We start from the raw sequence: 20,396 nt of genomic DNA, 5'->3' as shown, positions 1-20,396 counted from the left end.
TACTGGGCCCCAATGCAAAATCTGTAATGGGGCCCCTATCTATCCTGTGCAATATACAATAGTGAAATATTTCATGTTGCAAAGGGAACCAAAGCCCAGTAGTGACGGCTACCACCGTACCCCTACAGCTACGCCCCTGGCCACAACCCTCCCTGCTGCATTGTATATTCACTTCATACCTATCACAGAGATTTGGGGTGTGCATGTTTTGTAGATGAGGGACAAATATCTGTGGCCTCAGTTTCAGTGTTTCTGCAACGTTTGCACATCCGGACCTATTATATATTTTACATTGTTTATATTGATAAACTTTTTCATGAATGTGAATTTTAGGGTTTACATTTCCATTTTTTTTTCCATTGTAGAAACAGTCAAACCTGATAGCGGCGTCAGATCAGTCACATGACCGCGGCGATGGACGCCTTGATTATAATGGGGTCTGTCATTTTATTTGAAAAAAAAAAATCAAACTAGCTCTGCACGCTGCGTTATTTTTTTTCTGTCTTTTAAGATGGAAACTGTGACAGAGATTCCTGGCTGAGCATTCGACACAGATGTGAACCTAGCCCAAGGCACAAATTCAAGATTTAATGCATTTTTTTTTCTGTTTTAAACCCTGAGATGGCTGTCAACACCACCTACAATCATCAGGTTGTCTGCGATTAGGAAATGTACAGGGCTTGGAGTCCGCGCTTTGGTTACAATGTCACTAACTTTTCAACAAACTTCATAAATCAATAGTGTAAATGATGTATCACAGAAAAATGCTTCTTTCTCCACTAATGAGGATTACAGATGAGCGAGTAGTATTCGATTGCTGCCATAGGAATGCGTGTAAGCGGACGAACGCCAAGGGGTTAAGTGCAGTGAATATTTGATGCGCTTAACCCCTTGGTGTTTGGCTGCTTACACGCATTCCTATGGGAACGAAATATTCGATCGAATACTATTTGCTCATCTCTAATCAGGATCTTTTCTTCTTCACAAAGCTAAACTGACACTCACTCTGAAATCTCTGTTGTAGGGCAATTTCATATGGCAGTGTCGCGGTGGGGAAAGCCCAGTATGTGTGATGGCAGCACTCCCCGGCCTGACCACGGCTTATATGAATTTAGCTTATGACATCATAGGGATTCTTGTATAGTTGACTGCAGCTCTACAGTACAATACACAGGAGAAGAGCCACAACTAACTGGAACTCACAATATAATAAACCACTAGGATGCCGGGAATCTAGTTCGGAAAAGACTCGATGAGACCAGGAAATGCAGCTATGTCAGTAACCATGGGTCCTGGTGAACTATGAACAGCAAGATGGGACTGAAGCTCAGAGGTTAGAGGTCATAGTAGAAGTCCATTGCAAGGGTGGAGGAGTGAGCAGAAGATGAGCAAGTCAGGAGGGGCCCAGGCACAAACAGAGGCCTCTGCAGATAAACTGGAAGCTTCTATCTCACCTCAAGTGCTTTATTCACATCTATACAGTTCATTGCTTCTCTGTGATGCCTCGTCTGATCCTGCTGATGCTTCGGAGTGACAGAATATTAGATCAGCAGATTCTCCTCTTTTCCATGTCTGCTTTCTAGGCGTCACCAACTAATTCAGGGAGAACTAACAAATACTGATGGGAGAGGGGCTAGAAAGTGCAGAATACAAGGCATGGAATGGAAAGTTGTTATACAGAACCTATAAAGTATGAATAGATGAAATCTATGGAGACTGTTTATCTAGTTGACATTTACATCACACGTCTTGTGTTTGAGTCAATTTCTTGCTGGTCACGTGCATTTTATCATTGAGCCCCTTGAATATGACTTATACTTCCTTACATTATAATGAGGACTGCAGAGAAATCGTAAGGAGAACCACCTAGAAGATGTTATGATGACGTGACATGGACTGGCCCAGTGTTACATAAAAGTACTTTCTTCTCACTTTGATGTGCCGGTAACGTATCATTAATGACATGAAATATTAGAGAATATTCAGGATACACAAAACTATAAACATGATGTTATCTGATATACATTTAGTAGCACTGCCAAGGTACACACCATAATTCTTCCAGGTGGCAGATTTCTTCATAATTCAGAGAACATTTGGAACGCATCCATAGTCTGATGTCTCAATATTCAACATGAGGAGATTTATGAACAGGTGACTTGTGATTTGTAGGCGGTGCATGGACTGTAGCATTGTCCTTGTATACTGAAGAAGAAGGGAAATAATAGATATCACAGCCTCTGTATTACATCCTGGTTACTATATACACATATATACAGCCGATCGTTCCACAATGATTATTAAATAAAGCACATAAGTAATAGAAACTATTCATGTCTATACAAAGAGGTAAGCGGTGTAGTCAGCAACTTCACACACTGAAAGTAGGTTACAAAAATACTGGCGCCACATTCATACCAGATATGAAGCCGAAACTGTCAAGACGAAGAGCACAGATCTGCTTTATGCTTAAGAAGGTTTACTTGTCCAAGGTTCTTTAACCATTTGATGCAGAATTTTGATCTATCTATCTATCTATCTCCTATCTATCTATCTATCTATCTATCTATCTATCTATCTATCTATCTATCTCCTATCTATCTATCTATCTATCTATCTATCTATCTATCTCCTATCTATCTATCTATCTATCTATCTATCTATCTATCTATCTATCATCTCCTATCTATCTATCTATCTATCTATCTATCTATCTATCTCCTATCTAATCTATCTATCTATCTCCTATCTATCTATCTCCTAGCTATCTATCTCCTATCTATCTAGCTATCTCCTATCTATCTATCTATCTATCTATCTATCTATCTATCTGTCTGTCTGTCTGTCTGTCTGTCTGTCTGTCTGTCTATCTATCTATCTATCTATCTATCTATCTCCTATCTATCTATCTCTCTATCTATCTCCTATCTATCTTTCTCCTATCTATTTATCTATCTATCTATCTATCTATCTATCTATCTATCTATCTATCATCTATATATCTATCTCCTATCTATCTATCTATCTATCTATCTATCTATCTATCTCCTATCTATCTATCTTTCTCCTATCTATCTATCTATCTATCTATCTATCTATCTATCTATCTATCTCCTATCAATCAATCAATCAATCTCCTATCTATCTATCTATCTATCTCTCTATCTATCTCCTATCTATCTTTCTCCTATCTATCTATCTATCTATCTATCTATCTATCTATCTATCTATCTATCTATCTATCTATCATCTATATATCTATCTCCTATCTATCTATGTATCTATCTATCTATCTCCTATCTATCTTTCTCCTATCTATCTATCTATCTATCTATCTATCTATCTATCTATCTATCTATCTCCTATCAATCAATCAATCTCCTATCTATCTATCTATCTCCTATCTATCTATCTCCTATCTATCTATCTATCTATCTATCTATCTATCTATCTATCTATCTATCTCCTATCTATCTATCTATCTATCGCCTATCTATCTATCTCCTATCTATCTATCATCTATCTACAGTCCTATGAAAAAGTTTGGGCACCCCTATTAATCTTAATCATTTTTAGTTCTAAATATTTTGGTGTTTGCAGCAGCCATTTCAGTTTGATATATCTAATAACTGATGGACACAGTAATATTTCAGGATTGAAATGAGGTTTATTGTACTAACAGAAAATGTGCAATATGCATTAAACCAAAATTTGACCGGTGCAAAAGTATGGGCACCCTTATCATTTTATTGATTTGAATTCCCCTAACTACTTTTTACTGACTTACTGAAGCACAAAATTGGTTTTGTAACCTCAGTGAGCTTTGAACTTCATAGCCAGGTGTATCCAATCATGAGAAAAGGTATTTAAGGTGGCCAATTGCAAGTTGATCTCCTATTTGAATCTCCTCTGAAGAGTGGCATCATGGGCTACTCAAAACAACTCTCAAATGATCTGAAAACAAAGATTGTTCAACATAGTTGTTCAGGGGAAGGATACAAAAAGCTGTCTCAGAGATTTAACCTGTCAGTTTCCACTGTGAGGAACATAGTAAGGAAATGGAAGACCACAGGGACAGTTCTTGTTAAGCCCAGAAGTGGCAGGCCAAGAAAAATATCAGAAAGGCAGAGAAGAAGAATGGTGAGAACAGTCAAGGACAATCCACAGACACCTCCAAAGAGCTGCAGCATCATCTTGCTGCAGATGGTGTCACTGTGCATCGGTCAACTATACAGCGCACTTTGCACAAATAGAAGCTGTATGGGAGAGTGATGAGAAAGAAGCCGTTTCTGCACGAATAGAGTTGCCTGAGGTATGCAAAAGCACATTTGGACAAGGCAGCTTCATTTTGGAAACAAAAATTGAGTTGTTTGGTTATAAAAAAAAGGCGTTATGCATGGCGTCCAAAAAGAAACAGCATTCCAAGAAAAACACATGCTACCCACTGTAAAATTTGGTGGAGGTTCCATCATGCTTTGGGGCTGTGTGGCCAATGCCGGCATCGGGAATCTTGTTAAAGTTGAGGGTCGCATGGATTCCACTCAGTATCAGCAGATTCTTGAGAATAATGTTCAAGAATCAGTGACGAAGTTGAAGTTACGCCGGGGATGGATATTTCAGCAAGACAATGATCCAAAACACCGCTCCAAATCCTCAGGCATTCATGCAGAGGAACAATTACAATGTTCTGGAATGGCCATCCCAGTCCCCAGACCTGAATATCATTGAACATCTGTGGGATGATTGGAAGCGGGCTGTCCATGCTCGGCGACCATCTAACTTAACTGAACTTGAATTGTTTGTCCAAAATACCTTTATCCAGGATCCAGGAACTGATTAAAAGCTACAGGAAGCGACTAGAGGCTGTTATCTTTGCAAAAGGAGGATCTACTAAATATTAATGTCACTTTTCTGTTGAGGTGCCCATACATATGCACCAGTCAAATTTTGGTTTAATGCATATTGCGCATTTTCTGTTAGTACAATAAACCTCATTTCAATCCTGAAATATTACTGTGTCCATCAGTTATTAGATATATCAAACTGAAATGGCTGTTATAAACACCAAAATATTTAGAACTAAAAATGATTAAGATTAATAGGGGTGCCCAAACTTTTTCATAGGACTCTATCTATCTATCTATCTATCTATCTATCTCCTATCTATCTATCTATCTATCTATCTATCTATCTCCTATCTATCTATCTATCTATCTATCTCCTATTTATCTACCTATCTATCTATCTATCTATCTATCTATCTCCTATCTATCTTTCTCCTATTTATCTATCTATCTATCTATCTATCTATCCCCTATCTATCTATCTATCTATCTATCTATCTATCTATCTCCTATCTATCTATCTATCTATCTATCTATCTATCTCCTATCTATCTATCTATCTATCTATCTATCTATCTCCTATCTATCTATCTATCTATCTATCTATCTATCTGTCTATCTCCTATCTATCTATCTATCTATCTATCTATCTATCTATCTATCTATCTATCTCCTATCTATCTATCTATCTATCTATCTATCTATCTCCTATCTATCTATCTATCTCCTATCTATCTATCTATCTATCTATCTATCTATCTATCTCCTATCTATCTATCTATCTATCTATCTATCTATCTATCTATCTATCTCCTATCTATCTATCTATCTATCTATCTATCTCCTATCTATCTATCTATCTATCTATCTATCTCCTATCTATCTATCTATCTATCTATCTATCTATCTATCTATCTATCTCCTATCTATCTATCTATCTATCTATCTATCTATCTATCTATCTATATCTATCTATCTATCTCCTATATCTATCTATCTATCTATCTATCTATCTATCTATCTATCTATCTATCTATCTATTTCCTAGCTATCTCTTGGGCCTTGGAAATAACTTTACTGAGAAATTTACAATGCTACAAAAATAATATCATTTTGTCATATTTATAAACATGAATGTAAATAAAGTAATTATGAAACTTGAGACAATAGTTATTGATAATGGACTTATTCATCTTTATGGCATCACACGACGGAATTGGAGGCAGACTTCTTCTCCCATCTCCCTCCCTCCGGCTTTCACTCGGTGATTATCTGCAGGTTTTACGGCCGAATCAACCACAGAATCTGCAGCAAAATTGAGCAGGACGCTTATATTTTCAGTATTCTGCTTTGGTCTCTGAACTCCATTGAAAACAATAGCGACAGATTCAGGGCAGAATTTGATGCTGATTTTGAGAAGGGATCTCCCTCCAAATTACAGTAGAGTAAGATTCCACCATGGCATGTGCCTTTAGCTTCCAAGAGAAATATTGGTTTGATTCCTTGCCTTTTATTGCCTCCTATAGATTTTCACCAACCGAATGATCAAATAATGGACAATTCTCCAAAATTAGATTTGGTAAATGGATTACATTTTTGTATCTATATGCGATTAGTGATGTGCACAAAATTGTAAAATTTTAGGCTTCACACACACACGTACCGCTTAATATCATTATGAATGTCCAAAAAATAGAGACCCCCATCAATTTACCAACCAGATGGTCTTCATAGCTAACAAATCCATACTAGAGCTCGCCATAGAGCGCTCATACTAATAACAGTCCCCATACATTGTATGGCAGAAGAAACGTAGGGCTCTCTAAAAGAAATGTAGGGGCGCAATCATTTTTGCATTCTAGGAAAGGTCCTGTGACCCCATAACCCCTCACTTTACTCGTATGCACCAGCGATATAACGATATAACATAGGTATCCAACATAAGGAAGCATCTGCAGTTAATGATGTAACAAATTTCACTTAAAATGACACTTTTGTGTTTTTGTAAACCAAAAGCCTCTTAACATGCAGGGTAAATAGATTATAATATAATAGCAAGGGATTAGGGATCACAGCCTGGTGTCATACTAATCCCTCACACAGACTATTACTTGTTACTGACATGAGCATGGCTAGAATTCAGAACAGCACCGGAGGAATGACATATGGCAGAATTGTAAGGAATTCTAGAGCAATATGTGATCGCTTGTTTTCTCATTTATATGATGTTACTCCCACAACGCACAGACTCTCCACTTACACATTCCCATCTTGCACTTCTTCCAGCAGAATGGAAGGTAACAGACTTTTCAAGCAGGACGTACAGGTATAATAATGAGGCAACGGGCAATGACCGGACCCTTGTCTTGGGTTTGGGGAAAGCGAAGGATCAGCCTCAATACAGAAATCTCCAAAAAGGAAAAAGTCTCAACAACTGCAGGAGCTAAAATGTGTAAAATAACTTACATATCCTTTAAGTAATACATGGGGGGATGGGGGGGGGGGGTCTCCATACAAGCAGCGCCTCTTGCTCTGCAGGACCTGACACATCCCTACATTATAAAGCCGGCTCATTGACTTCTATGTTTTCACTTCTGGTTGCACAAGCAATTCTTCTAATAAAAGGGGATTGGTCAAATCTTATAGAAAGGGTCTCTACTGACACATCTGCTGCTGTAAACTCCTTACAATATAACAATTTTGGGATATCTCTTCTTATTACTCTTAGGGAATCTTCACACTACAGTCATTGCAGTCCGTTGCTCTGATCCATCATAGGAAAATGGTGACAGACTAAAAACGGCAACATAATGATGGAGCAGAAGGAGCCCCCTCCATCTACTTCTGTCCCTTGTCATGGTCACACAGGTTCTTACTTCCATTTTGTTTGCTCTCTTTTAGGAAGGTAAGAACGTACCTGAAGAACAAGGCGGAAACAAGCGTCCATGTACTTTTTTTTTACATTATAGAGAATGAGGAGAGATGCAGATGTAAGCGAGTCACTGTGCCAGTCTATGGGATCAGAGCAATAGACTTTAGTGACAGTAGTGTGAGCCTAGCCTTAGTTGTGCCGCTCCTCTCTACTTCCTATCAGAAATGAATAAAGTGACAACTGGGTGTTACCACTTGGGTTGTTCCTGCACACGCTGATGCTGTCAGTACCGCTACTGTGTAAGGACAAAGATAATGGTTACACCCAGTTGTCACTTTTTTAAAGAGTTATCTATTTATTGCCGATCTATTCTAAGAATCGGTCATCAATATCAGATCAGTGAGGGTCCAATACTCGGCATCCCCACCAGTCACACAATTCTCAGCAGTTGATACACAGAGAATGTAAGACAGGAAGTAGACAGCGCCGTTCTCTGTGTAGTGGCTGGACTGAATCACTGCAGCTTAGCCCCAATCCATATGAATGGGAACTGATCTGCAATGCCCTAGTCTGACCACTACATAAGGAATAGCACTGTCTGCTTCCTGCTCCATTCTCTGTGTATCAGAGTGTCAGACCCTGTGTCAGAGCGCTGAGTGTCAGACCCTGACTGATCTGGTATCAATATTTTTAGCTTCGAAATCCCTTTAATACATTTCTAGGAGGAATAAGACTAAAGGCACAACACAGGCAGCACCGCACCTCCAATGAGGCGAGGTGAGGTGGCCGCCTCAGGCGGTGCTCCGGAGGGGGGTGGCAGCCTGGGCAATTTTTTTTTTAAACTTTTTATTTTACCTATACTAACGCTGGAGAGTGGCCGCTCTTAAAACAACCCAAGCGGCCCCTCTCCTGCACTGACCTCTGCGTCTCAGCGCAGTCCGCGTCATTACGCCACCTACACTGATACACAGACGTTTTACTGTGCTGGGAGAAAAAGAGGATGCGGTGGCAGCGAGGTCGGTAAGTACAAAAATTTTATGTTTGCTTGTTTTATAATAGGCTGCTATCTGCTGAAGTATCCTCAGCAGGTAGCGGCCTATTTACCAACCTCTCGGACCTGCTCACTGCCACCCCCGCTTCCCCTTGTATTATAGGCCCCGGAGAGCAGTAGTGAATAGGCCCGGGCTCAGTCCGTGATCCCACTACCGCTATTATTATACTCAGGGGTCAGACCCCTGAGTATAATAATTGGAACGCCAGGGGAGGTGAGAGAACATAATAAACAGTGTTACTTACCTCTCCAGAATCCAATGTTGGGCCTATATGGTAATGTGTCATGGGATCTGGGATATTACCATATAGGCCTGATGCCTGTGCTAATAGTAATAGCCTGTTACTGCTAGAACAGGCTTTGGGCCTGTATAGTACTGCTAGCACAGGCTTTGGGCCTATATGGTAATATCCCAGGCCACGTGACGTCTGACAAATTACCATACGGGCCCGAAACCTCCTAGGAGTAACATCGGATCCCGGAGAGGTGAGTAACAGTGTTTATTATGTTCCCTCACCTCCCCTGGGGCTCCGATTTTTATACTCTGGCATCTGAAAAGACCCCTGAGTATAATAGTTCATGGGTGTGCAAGTGTGGGGTATAAGAGAGCTTGAATGGTCCACTGTGGCCCCTGTAACCTCTATTATTCCCCACAGCGGCCACCCGGCAACCTCTATTATACCCCACAGTCTATTGTGCCACTGTGGGGCATAGTATAGGCTGCAGGGGCCGCTGTGGGTGCGTCAGATGTGAGGAGTCAAAGATGTCTATGTTTCAAACTTTACAGAGTCAAGTCACAGCTGGAAGAAGTGGTCATGGCGGTCCAAAGGGAAGAGACGGGAAATGTGGGAAGACGTCTCCTGTGAGTATTACTGCACAAAATATTACCGCTAGCATCCCCAACCCCCGCTGTCTGAGGCGGACCATAAAAAGATGAACAACCCCATCCCCCGCTATGTTCACCACCGAACACAGGGTTATAAGAAAATAAGTCATGATCACTAATAAAAATGGAATCACACGCAGCAATTTTTCTTCAGTTCTTTAGATACATGAGAAACCTGTCGTCATAAAAAACCTTTACCAAGGCCATACGATTGTAAATACGATATCATGGCCGTATATAATGGACGCCTCATATCTAAACATCATTTTATTTTATTTTATAAAGCAACCAAGGGCCAAGAAGCTCTAACACCATCTGTGGTTATTTCTGCCGCAACGTCTGCTGCATAATCCTAATGTTTATAAGCTTATAAGACGCAACCTAAGTCGAAGCGATTATGCCATAAGTACTATTTAATACAGACGTTCACCAAAGCTACGTGCACACAATGGCTCTGGATGCTTTTACGAGCGCTCCCCTCACCTCCCTGACATTTATTGTCAGGAAACAAACTGATAGATTATACCTGGCTCGGCCCCGTTGCCGGCCAACTTATTGTTAGGGTTATAAATAATTAAATCCTGTAAGATCGAGGTAGTCTATGATTTCACCCGCACAGAATGGAACATCTTTTAATGAGCAACGAGAGTCCCGCGCGTTACTGTACAAAATAGCTTTATTCTTCTCAGTGTTCGTGAACAAATAGACGCTGGTAAATTATTTTACAGGACACGGGCTCTCCTGGTCGCTTCACATGTGTCAATAAAAAATAGGTTTATCAGCCGTTCGCCGGCATCGGAAATGAAAACGATATCGCGGGGGAAAAAAAATAATAAAAAAAATGTGCTATTTCTTTCATTTCAGAGAATTGTATAATGGCAGGGAAAGGTTAACACTTATGCATAATTTCTTTTGGGAAGCAGAAGTAAGATCAAATTGGAATGCTGGATAAAAGGACTTTATATGTTTCTTAAAGGAAAAATAATGGTTATTTGAGCAAGATTATAGTTCCAGATTAGGAAAATTGAGAGCTTTCTTAGCAAAACGCTTCTGCCTGCGAACGGCTGCTCTTTCATGGAGGTATTCTAAAGGAAGATGTTATCTCTTAGTATCTCAATAGAATGCCTTTCACCGACTTAAGTGGAAGTCAAATCTGCATTACAAGGGTGGATTGCTAGAACAGAGATATAATTTGCAGGAAATGCAAAATATCTTATCGGGGTGATGGCGGCTTTTTCAGCACAGTTACATGTTAATGACATCAACATTTCCACTTCATACAGTCACATGCAATGCAGAAAACGCCACTAAAAAGGGGAAAATATGACGGGAGAAGCTTTATTCGCCACCTTGGAGTTACGCGTGTAGGATCGGTTGGCAACTTCTTCATTTACGCTGTGTGTGTCTTACTATAGCTAGGGATAACATGAAATGGAATAAAATAATTAGAATTTCCTATCACTGGACCGAAACAATGTAGTGAAAATTTTCGTGGAGTGAAATACTATAAAATGACGTTACCCATCCAGGGGCAAGAGAGGAGCGCAGACATTTTGGATGTAAAAACAGTGAAAAGAAAATTTACAAAATATATGAAATATAATAAAGATTAAATGTGAAAAAATATCATTGAAAATGGCAAATGGTGATGTTGGGGATGTCACATTTAGGATTAGCATCTGGTTCTGGATTCTTCTCCAATCACACCAAACCGAAATGCACCACTTTCAGGGAGTCGCCGCCTCCAGGGTCCTGCAGAATGAAGAGAAGGAGAAGAAAGTCGCCATAAATACATAAAATACATAAATAATATGGCAATGCCTCAGAAGAGTCTGCAGGACAAATGCAACCCAAGCCCAAGGAATTAGAAATCTTCTACATCCGTATGTGGCGGCTCGTACACGCTGATGGCCACGACAAGGCTTTGGCTTTATTTTCACATCACTATGTTGATAGCTGTAACATATCAATAACTAATACCATAATGGGACGCAATTCCACGTCAATAAACTTTCTAATACTCTATTTAAACTTCCTCCAAAATCACGGTACAGTATTGTGCTAAAGTTTGAGGCAGGTGAGTAAGAGAGAACTCTAAATCTTGACAATATTTGGTGTGACCTTTGCCCTTTGGAGGCGGAGTCCTGGAAGCGATGATCCGGCCCCCACAGATATAGCCCCGATCTCATCATCCAGTCTGTCTAGGATGAGATAAAGAGACAGACAGACTGGAGCAAGCAACATCTACAGAAGATCTGGGCTTAGTCCTCCAAGATGGCGGCAGGAACAACCTCTCTGCCCAGATCTGCCAAAAACTGTCTGCAAGTACCGAGAAGAACTGATGGAGGGCAAAGATTCCTCTTAAAAATTCACAAATAGACAAGTGGGTGTTACCATTCCCCTCATCAAGGGGGTGACATTAGTATCAGACATGGAAGGGACACTCCTGAGCGGTAACATTCATATATTTCTAGGAGCAATAAAGTAGGGATGGAAAAACACCAGGGGTGGGGGCGATTCATCAAATGTTCTTAAAAATGACTTGTCTTACCATATAATCTATTATTTAAAAAATTTGCAAATTAAGAAAAAAATTATCAAATGCTTGATGATGAATTTTGTGCAATTTAAAAGAGGGATTTTTTTGAAAGCTGACCATTGTTTGGAGTCGCTCCTGCAGTGACATTTTTAGAAGCCTTTAGATATAAAGTGATCTACACCAGGGTTAGTGGGGCGAGATTTTGCTGCTAGAAATGCGTTTTTTGTATCGTGCACAATTGTTAAGTTTGTCAAATTTCTCAGCAGGCCATGCCCACATTTTAGGAGAAATTGCAATAATTCTAGAGCGGCCTCTTAATAACGCAGTAGCCAAAGTGGAGATCACCTGTATAATCCACACTAGAGAACTGGCTACGTTATAATAAGTACATTAGGTTGAGGCCTCCCTGCTCTGACCAACGTCGGCGAAAACTGGGACCAAGCCACAGAACGGGGACCAATGTGCACCAAAGGGCCCTGCACTAAATGTGAGCCACAATGCCAGAACATTGGCACAGATGAAATAATAAATTCCCCCTTTGTCTTTTATTTGAACCAACATTTTAGGATTTCTGGACATAATATATCAGAAAATTACATAAATTGTAACCCATTAATGTTTGATAGGACGCCGGAGCTCTCCTGCAATATCCTGCACGGCCCAAGTAAATTTCATGTTTTTTTAAAATTCTATTTATATATACCGTAAATATATTTATATTTTTTATTCTAAGAAATGTAAAAGATACTAAAATATGAATTTGATGTTTGATTGTCATTCTTGTAATCATTTTTATTGACAATACAAATTCTATATAAAATCTAATAACATAAAAATTTAATAATTTAAAAATAATATTAAAAATACAAATCTTCATTTTTTCTACAGGGAATTTTTCATGATATATTCTAAAGATAAGCTATTTTATTATGAAAGAAACCACCCAGCTTCATAGTAACATTATTATTTACCAACAGTTCTCAATCCCGCTAAATATTTTATTCAATCTTATTCTTATTCTACATTCACACGGATGAGTTTTTAGGGAGGAATCCATGGCCAAAATTCTGCCTCCCACTGATTCTACTGAGAGGCAGACGCTTCATTTTTGACTTGGTGAAAAAAAACTGGGCTACTAAGTGTCCTGCTCCATCTTGAGATAAATTCTGTCCAAAGTTCCCATTGAAGGATGGCACAAAGATTTCCATAGCACATTTTGCATGGGGGATCCTGTTGCAAAATCCGCCTCATGGTCTCAGAGTAACGTCACACCTAGCAGATTTGTTACTGCAATTTTTGAGGCTAATAAATCCATTGCAAACATGAATGGGGTTGAATATATATAATGTATACACTGAGTGAATCGTTTTTTGTAAGCCTCGTTCATGTGGGGGGAAATTTGTGGACTTTCTGCAGTAAATTTGTGACAAGTGAAGTTACCCTTAGGTTCCGTTCCCATGGAGTAACACGCCGCTCATTCTGACACGTAAACGCGTGTCAGAGTGAGCGCTGTAAAACGGAATCCCATTGACTTCAATGGGTGCCGTCTTACGGCGCTACACATTGAAATCAATGGGAGGCTTTTTTACGTGTCAGAATGAGCGGCACGTTATTTCGTGGGAACGGAGCCTTATAGTTACATTGTAGCATGGCTTCTTTTGTGCCTTTAAAATTAATACAAACTATATAAAAATAATAGAGAATCTCACCTCTCTTGCCAAATCCAATTCTCCTAAAAAAAAAGAAAAAAGTAAACAACTGTTTATGACATAGAAAAGACAAATACAAGACCTAGACCAGACATAGACAAGACGGTTCACCCAGTCTCTACGGTCACACAAATATGTAAAGTATAACTATAGAGAATAACATTACAATATAACTTTATTTTTCCTTACAATTAATTTCTTTGATATTTTAAACTTCTAGTGTATAACGTGAAAATAATAATGTAACTCGGGTCCAAACACAAAGCTACTGGTGTTCTGTAAACTGTAAATCTCCGGGACTTCTTGGTAAATGACTCAGTAATGGGTGTTGGGACTTGTTATATTATATATATCAGAGAGGAACTATTTTTATAAGAGCAACCAAAGCAACAAAAACAAAGCAGCGCAGCCTACAATGATACTATTACACTGTATATGATATACTATTATATATTATATATTATATGATGATACACTATATATGATACTATACGGCTCCCCACCAGCAAAGGGATGACAAGACGTAGTGCAGTCCTATGCAAAAGTTTTAGACAGGTGTAGAAAGAATGCTGGAAAGTAAGAAGGCTTTCACTGTTATGTCAGTCCAGGTAGCTGCAACGGGGCTAAGGGATAGCAGTAGGGAATCTTGCCCTGCACTACTCCCACTAGCTATCCCGGTCCCTGCCTCACGGGTGTGGGTCGGCTGTACTCAGGCTAAGCCTGACCCCGACAGCTCCTCTCTCACTGATTCCGTAGGCCTAGAGGGAAGTGGGAGAAGGAATGCCCTATAAGACCTCTAGGGACTGGAGACTAAAGGGGGTCACCCCTAACGAACAAGTGAAGCTGCTACTGACAGGGACTGACAAGGGTGTGCGCTGACTAACAACACAAGCAGCACACAGGAAAAATGTGGGAAAGGATTCCCCCAAACCAATATGGGAAGGAACCTTACACTAGGAAACAAACACAGGGAAACAGAGTAGAAATCAAAGGATAAGGCAATTCACTCACACAGTCAGTTATACACAGAGGGAGGATTGGTGAACACAGAAGGGAAAACATACAAACCAACTCGTTCACCCAAACCTCCCAAAAACCAACCACGGAACTTCCTCTATCCCAGAACACCACCTACTCCTCCTGCTAAGGCCTAGCTCTGTAAAAGCGACACTCAGCACAGAACCATGGGAGGCATGGGTATAAATACAGAGTAGAGACCACTCCTCCCAGGTGCAAATGGGAGGACAGACTAATCAACCAGGAGATAAAGCTGCCTACCATCAGTGCACACGTGCAAGTCAGAAGGTGTGCACCAATACTCACGACAGGACAACCCCGCAGCGCCAGGATGCCACCCCAGACACTGCGCAGCCAAAAACTCCCCAGGTAAGAAAAACAGAAAGCAATGAACCTAAATACTCCTAACATTCACAAATAGAAGTGTTAATAGTTTATATAGTTTATGAAGTGAATGGAGAAAAGAGACGTAAATCCCATTAATATTCGGTGTGACCTTTGCCCTTTGCCTTCTTCTCGGTACTTGCAGACAGTTTTTGGCAGATCTGGGCAGGGAGGTTGTTCTCGCCGCCATCTTGGAGGACTAAGCCCAGATCTTCTGTGGATGCTGCTTGTCCAATCCTTCTGTCCCTTCATGTCATCCCAGACAGACTGGACGATGACGATCAGGGCTATATCGGTGGGGGCTGGATCATCATGTCCAGGACTCCGCCTCCAAAGAGCAAAGGTCACACCGAATATTAATGAGATTTACATTTCTCTTTTCTTCTTTCACTTCATTTTCTTAATGGACTAAAATAAACTATTAACCCTTCTGTTCCTGAAGACATTTTTTCTGCTACTGTCTGCTTTTGCACATTACTATAGTTTCATTGGAACATTCTTTCTTTAAAAAAACCCAAAACATAAGAGGACAAAAAAAAAACCAAAACTATTTCCGGGTCTCTCTATAGATTTACATCTGTTTAGAACAATACATGTTAGATTCCACAGAAACCCGGGCCCAGAGATCTCGCTGCTTCGGCAGAAATGTTGGTTCTGCTTTGATGGAGCTCCACAGACTACGTAAAGCTCAAGTCTGGCAAATAAGACGACAATTTGTAGTGATTATTTTGTTGCCAGGGTCAGTAGCTGCCTGAAATAACCTACTGATGTATAAATGCTGTACAGTCACCACCCTCTACATAAGAGCCCAGAATATCTGAGCTGTATCTATACTCCGCATCTCAGAGGACTCTGCATGGATTATGGGGACAGGTCCAGACCCAAACTCTTCAGGAAAGTCTACAGCCATCAGTAACCCAGTGGAGACTGCTCAATCCGAACAGCTCCTTCCCTCCCCTACCGTCTCCACCCCCTTTCCTTATAGATTGTGATTCCTCGGGGGCGGGTCCTCTTTCTCACTGTACCAGATGGTTATTGCACTTGTCTTGTATTCTGTATACAAACCCTCTTAATATGTACAGTATGGGATTAATAGTGCTCGAAAAATACATGAGAACAAAATGGATCTGCTGCAAATCTGCAACAAATGCATGTGCATGATCCATCTGGATAGTGCTGCAGAGTTCACACTATGTATTTCATACAGTAGGGAGCAGACTCTGGATTTTCTATACTTTTTCTTTCCATTGTTTGGATGGAGTTTAAACAGGACATTGAAGAAAGGGTCGGATGGACATGAAATAGATGAAAAATAGGTGACAGATGGGTGGAAGACATTAATATGGACCTTTTATCTGATTTTTTTGGAACATTCAGTTGCATGTAGCCTAACCAATACTGTCTGTAATCTGTAACGCCACCATTACCATGGCTGAATGTACATGAGCTCGCCTCTCGAGGTGCCTGGTGGTCTCTTCATATTCTAGCCATGGGTGTTGTCAAGTTGATGTCCACAGGGAGAAGAAGGGTCAGGCATGTTGAATTTCAACATGTTCCATCCTTTATTTTCAAAGGAAGTATGTCAGCAGAGGAACCAGCTCATTTCACTCTCCAGGCTGAGGATATATGCAGTCTCAGTCAAGAGTGCAAGTGTAAGTAAAAGTAATCTAAAGCATTAAGGTCACCCTAAGACGTTCTCAGTTTCTTCCCATTTATCAGTGATACAAGTGCATCTCACTGAATTAGAAATCATCAAAAAGTAATTTTTTTAGTAATTCAATTGAAAATGTGACCCCCATATATTATATTGTATTATATCATACAGTCACTCCCATATAATATATTGTATTATATTATACAGTCACCCAATATATAACATTGTATACTATACAGTCACCCCATATATTATAAACAGTCACCCCATATATTATATTGTATTATAGAGTCACCCCCATATATTATATTGTATTATATTATATAGTCACCCCCATATATTATATTGTATTATATTATACAGTCACCCCATATATTATATTGTATTATATTATACAGTCACCCCCATATATTATATTGTATTATATTATACAGTCACCCCCATATATTATATTGTATTATAGTCACCCCCATATATTATATTGTATTATATTATACAGTCACCCCCAAATATTATATTATATTGTATTATATTATACAGTCACCCCCATATATTATATTGTATTATATTATACAGTCACCCCCATGTATTATATTGTATTATATTATACAGTCACCCCCATATATTATATTGTATTATATTATACAGTCACCCCCAAATATTATAATGTATTATATTATACAGTCACCCCATATATTATATTGTATTATATTAGTCACCCCCATATATTATATTGCATTATATTATAGTCACCCCATATATTATATTATACAGTCACCCCCAAATATTATATTGCATTATCTTATAGTCACCCCACATATTATACAGTCACCCCCAAATATATTGTATTATATTATACAGTCACCCCCAAATTTTATATTGTATTATATTATACAGTCACCCCCATATATTATATTGTATTATATTATACAATCACCCCTATATATTATATTGTATTATATTATAGTCACCCCCATATATTATATTGTACAGTCACCCCCAAATATTATATTGTATTATATTATAGTCACCCCCATATATTATATTGTATTATATTATAGTCACCCCCATATATTATATTATACAGTCACCCCCAAATATTATATTGTATTATATTATACAGTCACCCCCAAATATTATATTGTATTATATTATAGTCACCCCCATATAGTATATTGTATTATATTAGACAGTCACCCCCAAATTTTATAATGTATTATATTATACAGTCACCCCCATATATTATATTGTATTATATTATACAGTCAACCCTATATTTTATATTGTATTATATTATACAGTCACCCCCATATATTGTATTGTATAATATTATACAGTCACCCCATATATTATATTGTATTATATTAGTCACCCCCATATATTATATTGCATTATATTATAGTCACCCCATATATTATATTATACAGTCACCCCCAAATATTATATTGCATTATATTATAGTCACCCCATATATTATACAGTCACCCCCAAATATATTGCATTATATTATACAGTCACCCCCAAATTTTATATTGTATTATGTTATACAGTCACCCCCATATATTATATTATATTATATAATCACCCCTATATATTATATTGTATTATATTATAGTCACCCCCATATATTATATTGTACAGTCAACCCCAAATATTATATTGTATTATATTATAGTCACCCCCATATATTATATTGTATTATATTATAGTCACCCCCATATATTATATTATACAGTCACCCTCAAATATTATATTGTATTATATTATACAGTCACCCCCAAATATTATATTGTATTATATTATAGTCACCCCCATATAGTATATTGTATTATATTACACAGTCACCCCCAAATTTTATATTGTATTATATTATACAGTCACCCCCATATATTATATTGTATTATATTATACAGTCACCCCTATATTTTATATTGTATTATGTTATACAGTCACCCCCATATATTGTATTGTATAATATTATACAGTCACCCCCATATATTATATTGTATTATATTATAGTCACCCCCATATATATTATATTGTATTATATTATACAGTCACCCCCATATATTATATTGTATTATATTATACAGTCACACCTATATATTATATTGTATTATATTATAAAGTCATCCCATATATTATATTGTATTATATTATAGTCACCCCCATATATTATATTGTACAGTCACCCCCAAATATTATATTGTATAATATTACAGTCACCCCCATATATTATATTATACAGTCACCCCCAAATATTATATTGTATTATATTATACAGTCACCCCCAAATATTATATTGTATTATATTATAGTCACCCCCATATATTATACAGTCACCCCCAAATATTATATTGTATTATATTACACAGTCACCCCCAAATATTATATTGTATTATATTATAGTCACCCCCAAATTTTATATTGTATTATATTATACAGTCACCCCCATATATTATATTGTATTATATTATACAATCACCCCCATATATTATATTGTATTATATTATACAGTCACCCCCATATATTATATTGTATTATATTATACAGTCACCCCCATATATTATATTGTATTATATTATACAGTCACCCCCATATATTATACTGTATTATATTATAGTCACCCCCCTCATATATTATATTGTATTAAATTATACACTCACCCTCATATATTATATTGTATTATATTATACAGTCACCCCCAAATATTATATTGTATTATATTATAGTCACCCCCATATATTATATTGTACAGTCACCCCCAAATATTATATTGTATTATATTATAGACACCCCCATATATGATATTGTATTATATTATACAGTCACCCCCAAATATTATATGGTATTATATTATAGTCACCCCCATATATTATATAGTCACCCCCAAATATTATATTGTATTATATTATACAGTCACCCCCAAATATTATATTGTATTATATTATAGTCACCCCCATATATTATATTATACAGTCACCCCCAAATATTATATTGTATTATACAGTCACCCCCAAATATTATATTGTATTATATTATAGTCACCCCCAAATTTTATATTGTATTATATTATACAGTCACCACCATATATTATATTGTATTATATTATACAATCACCCCTATATATTATATTGTATATTATACAGTCACCCCCATATATTATATTGTATTATATTATACAGTCACCCCCATATATTATACTGTATTATATTATAGTCACCCCCCTCATATATTATATTGTATTAAATTATACACTCACCCTCATATATTATATTGTATTATATTATACAGTCACCCTCATATATTATATTGTATTATATTATACAGTCACCCCCGTATATTATATTGTACTACATTATACAGTCACCCCCATATATTATATTGTATTATGTTATACAGTCACCCTCATATATTATATTGTATTATATTATACAGTC

General features: G+C 37.7%; 2 protein-coding genes across 2 annotated transcripts in view; one reads left to right on the top strand and one right to left on the bottom strand.

Moving 5' to 3' along the window:
- The window catches only part of OTX1 (orthodenticle homeobox 1), a 388,453-nt gene that overhangs the window by 26,910 nt on the left and 341,147 nt on the right, over positions 1–20,396 (top strand). The window lies entirely within an intron of this gene.
- Positions 10,394–20,396, bottom strand: part of WDPCP (WD repeat containing planar cell polarity effector) — a 224,595-nt gene continuing 214,592 nt past the window's right edge. The window contains exons 17-18 of the mRNA XM_075266977.1: positions 13,902–13,924; positions 10,394–11,405 (exon numbers count right to left, since the gene is read on the bottom strand). Coding sequence (XP_075123078.1) covers positions 11,355–11,405; positions 13,902–13,924 — 74 coding nt within the window. The 3' untranslated portion in view covers positions 10,394–11,354. The remainder of the gene's footprint in view (positions 11,406–13,901; positions 13,925–20,396) is intronic.

This window comes from Leptodactylus fuscus, chromosome 3, assembly GCF_031893055.1.
Source record: "Leptodactylus fuscus isolate aLepFus1 chromosome 3, aLepFus1.hap2, whole genome shotgun sequence".
In the NCBI taxonomy this organism is placed as follows: Eukaryota; Metazoa; Chordata; class Amphibia; order Anura; family Leptodactylidae; genus Leptodactylus; species Leptodactylus fuscus.
The sequence above is the reverse complement of the archived record's forward strand: the minus strand, read 5'-3'. Positions and strand labels throughout refer to the sequence as shown.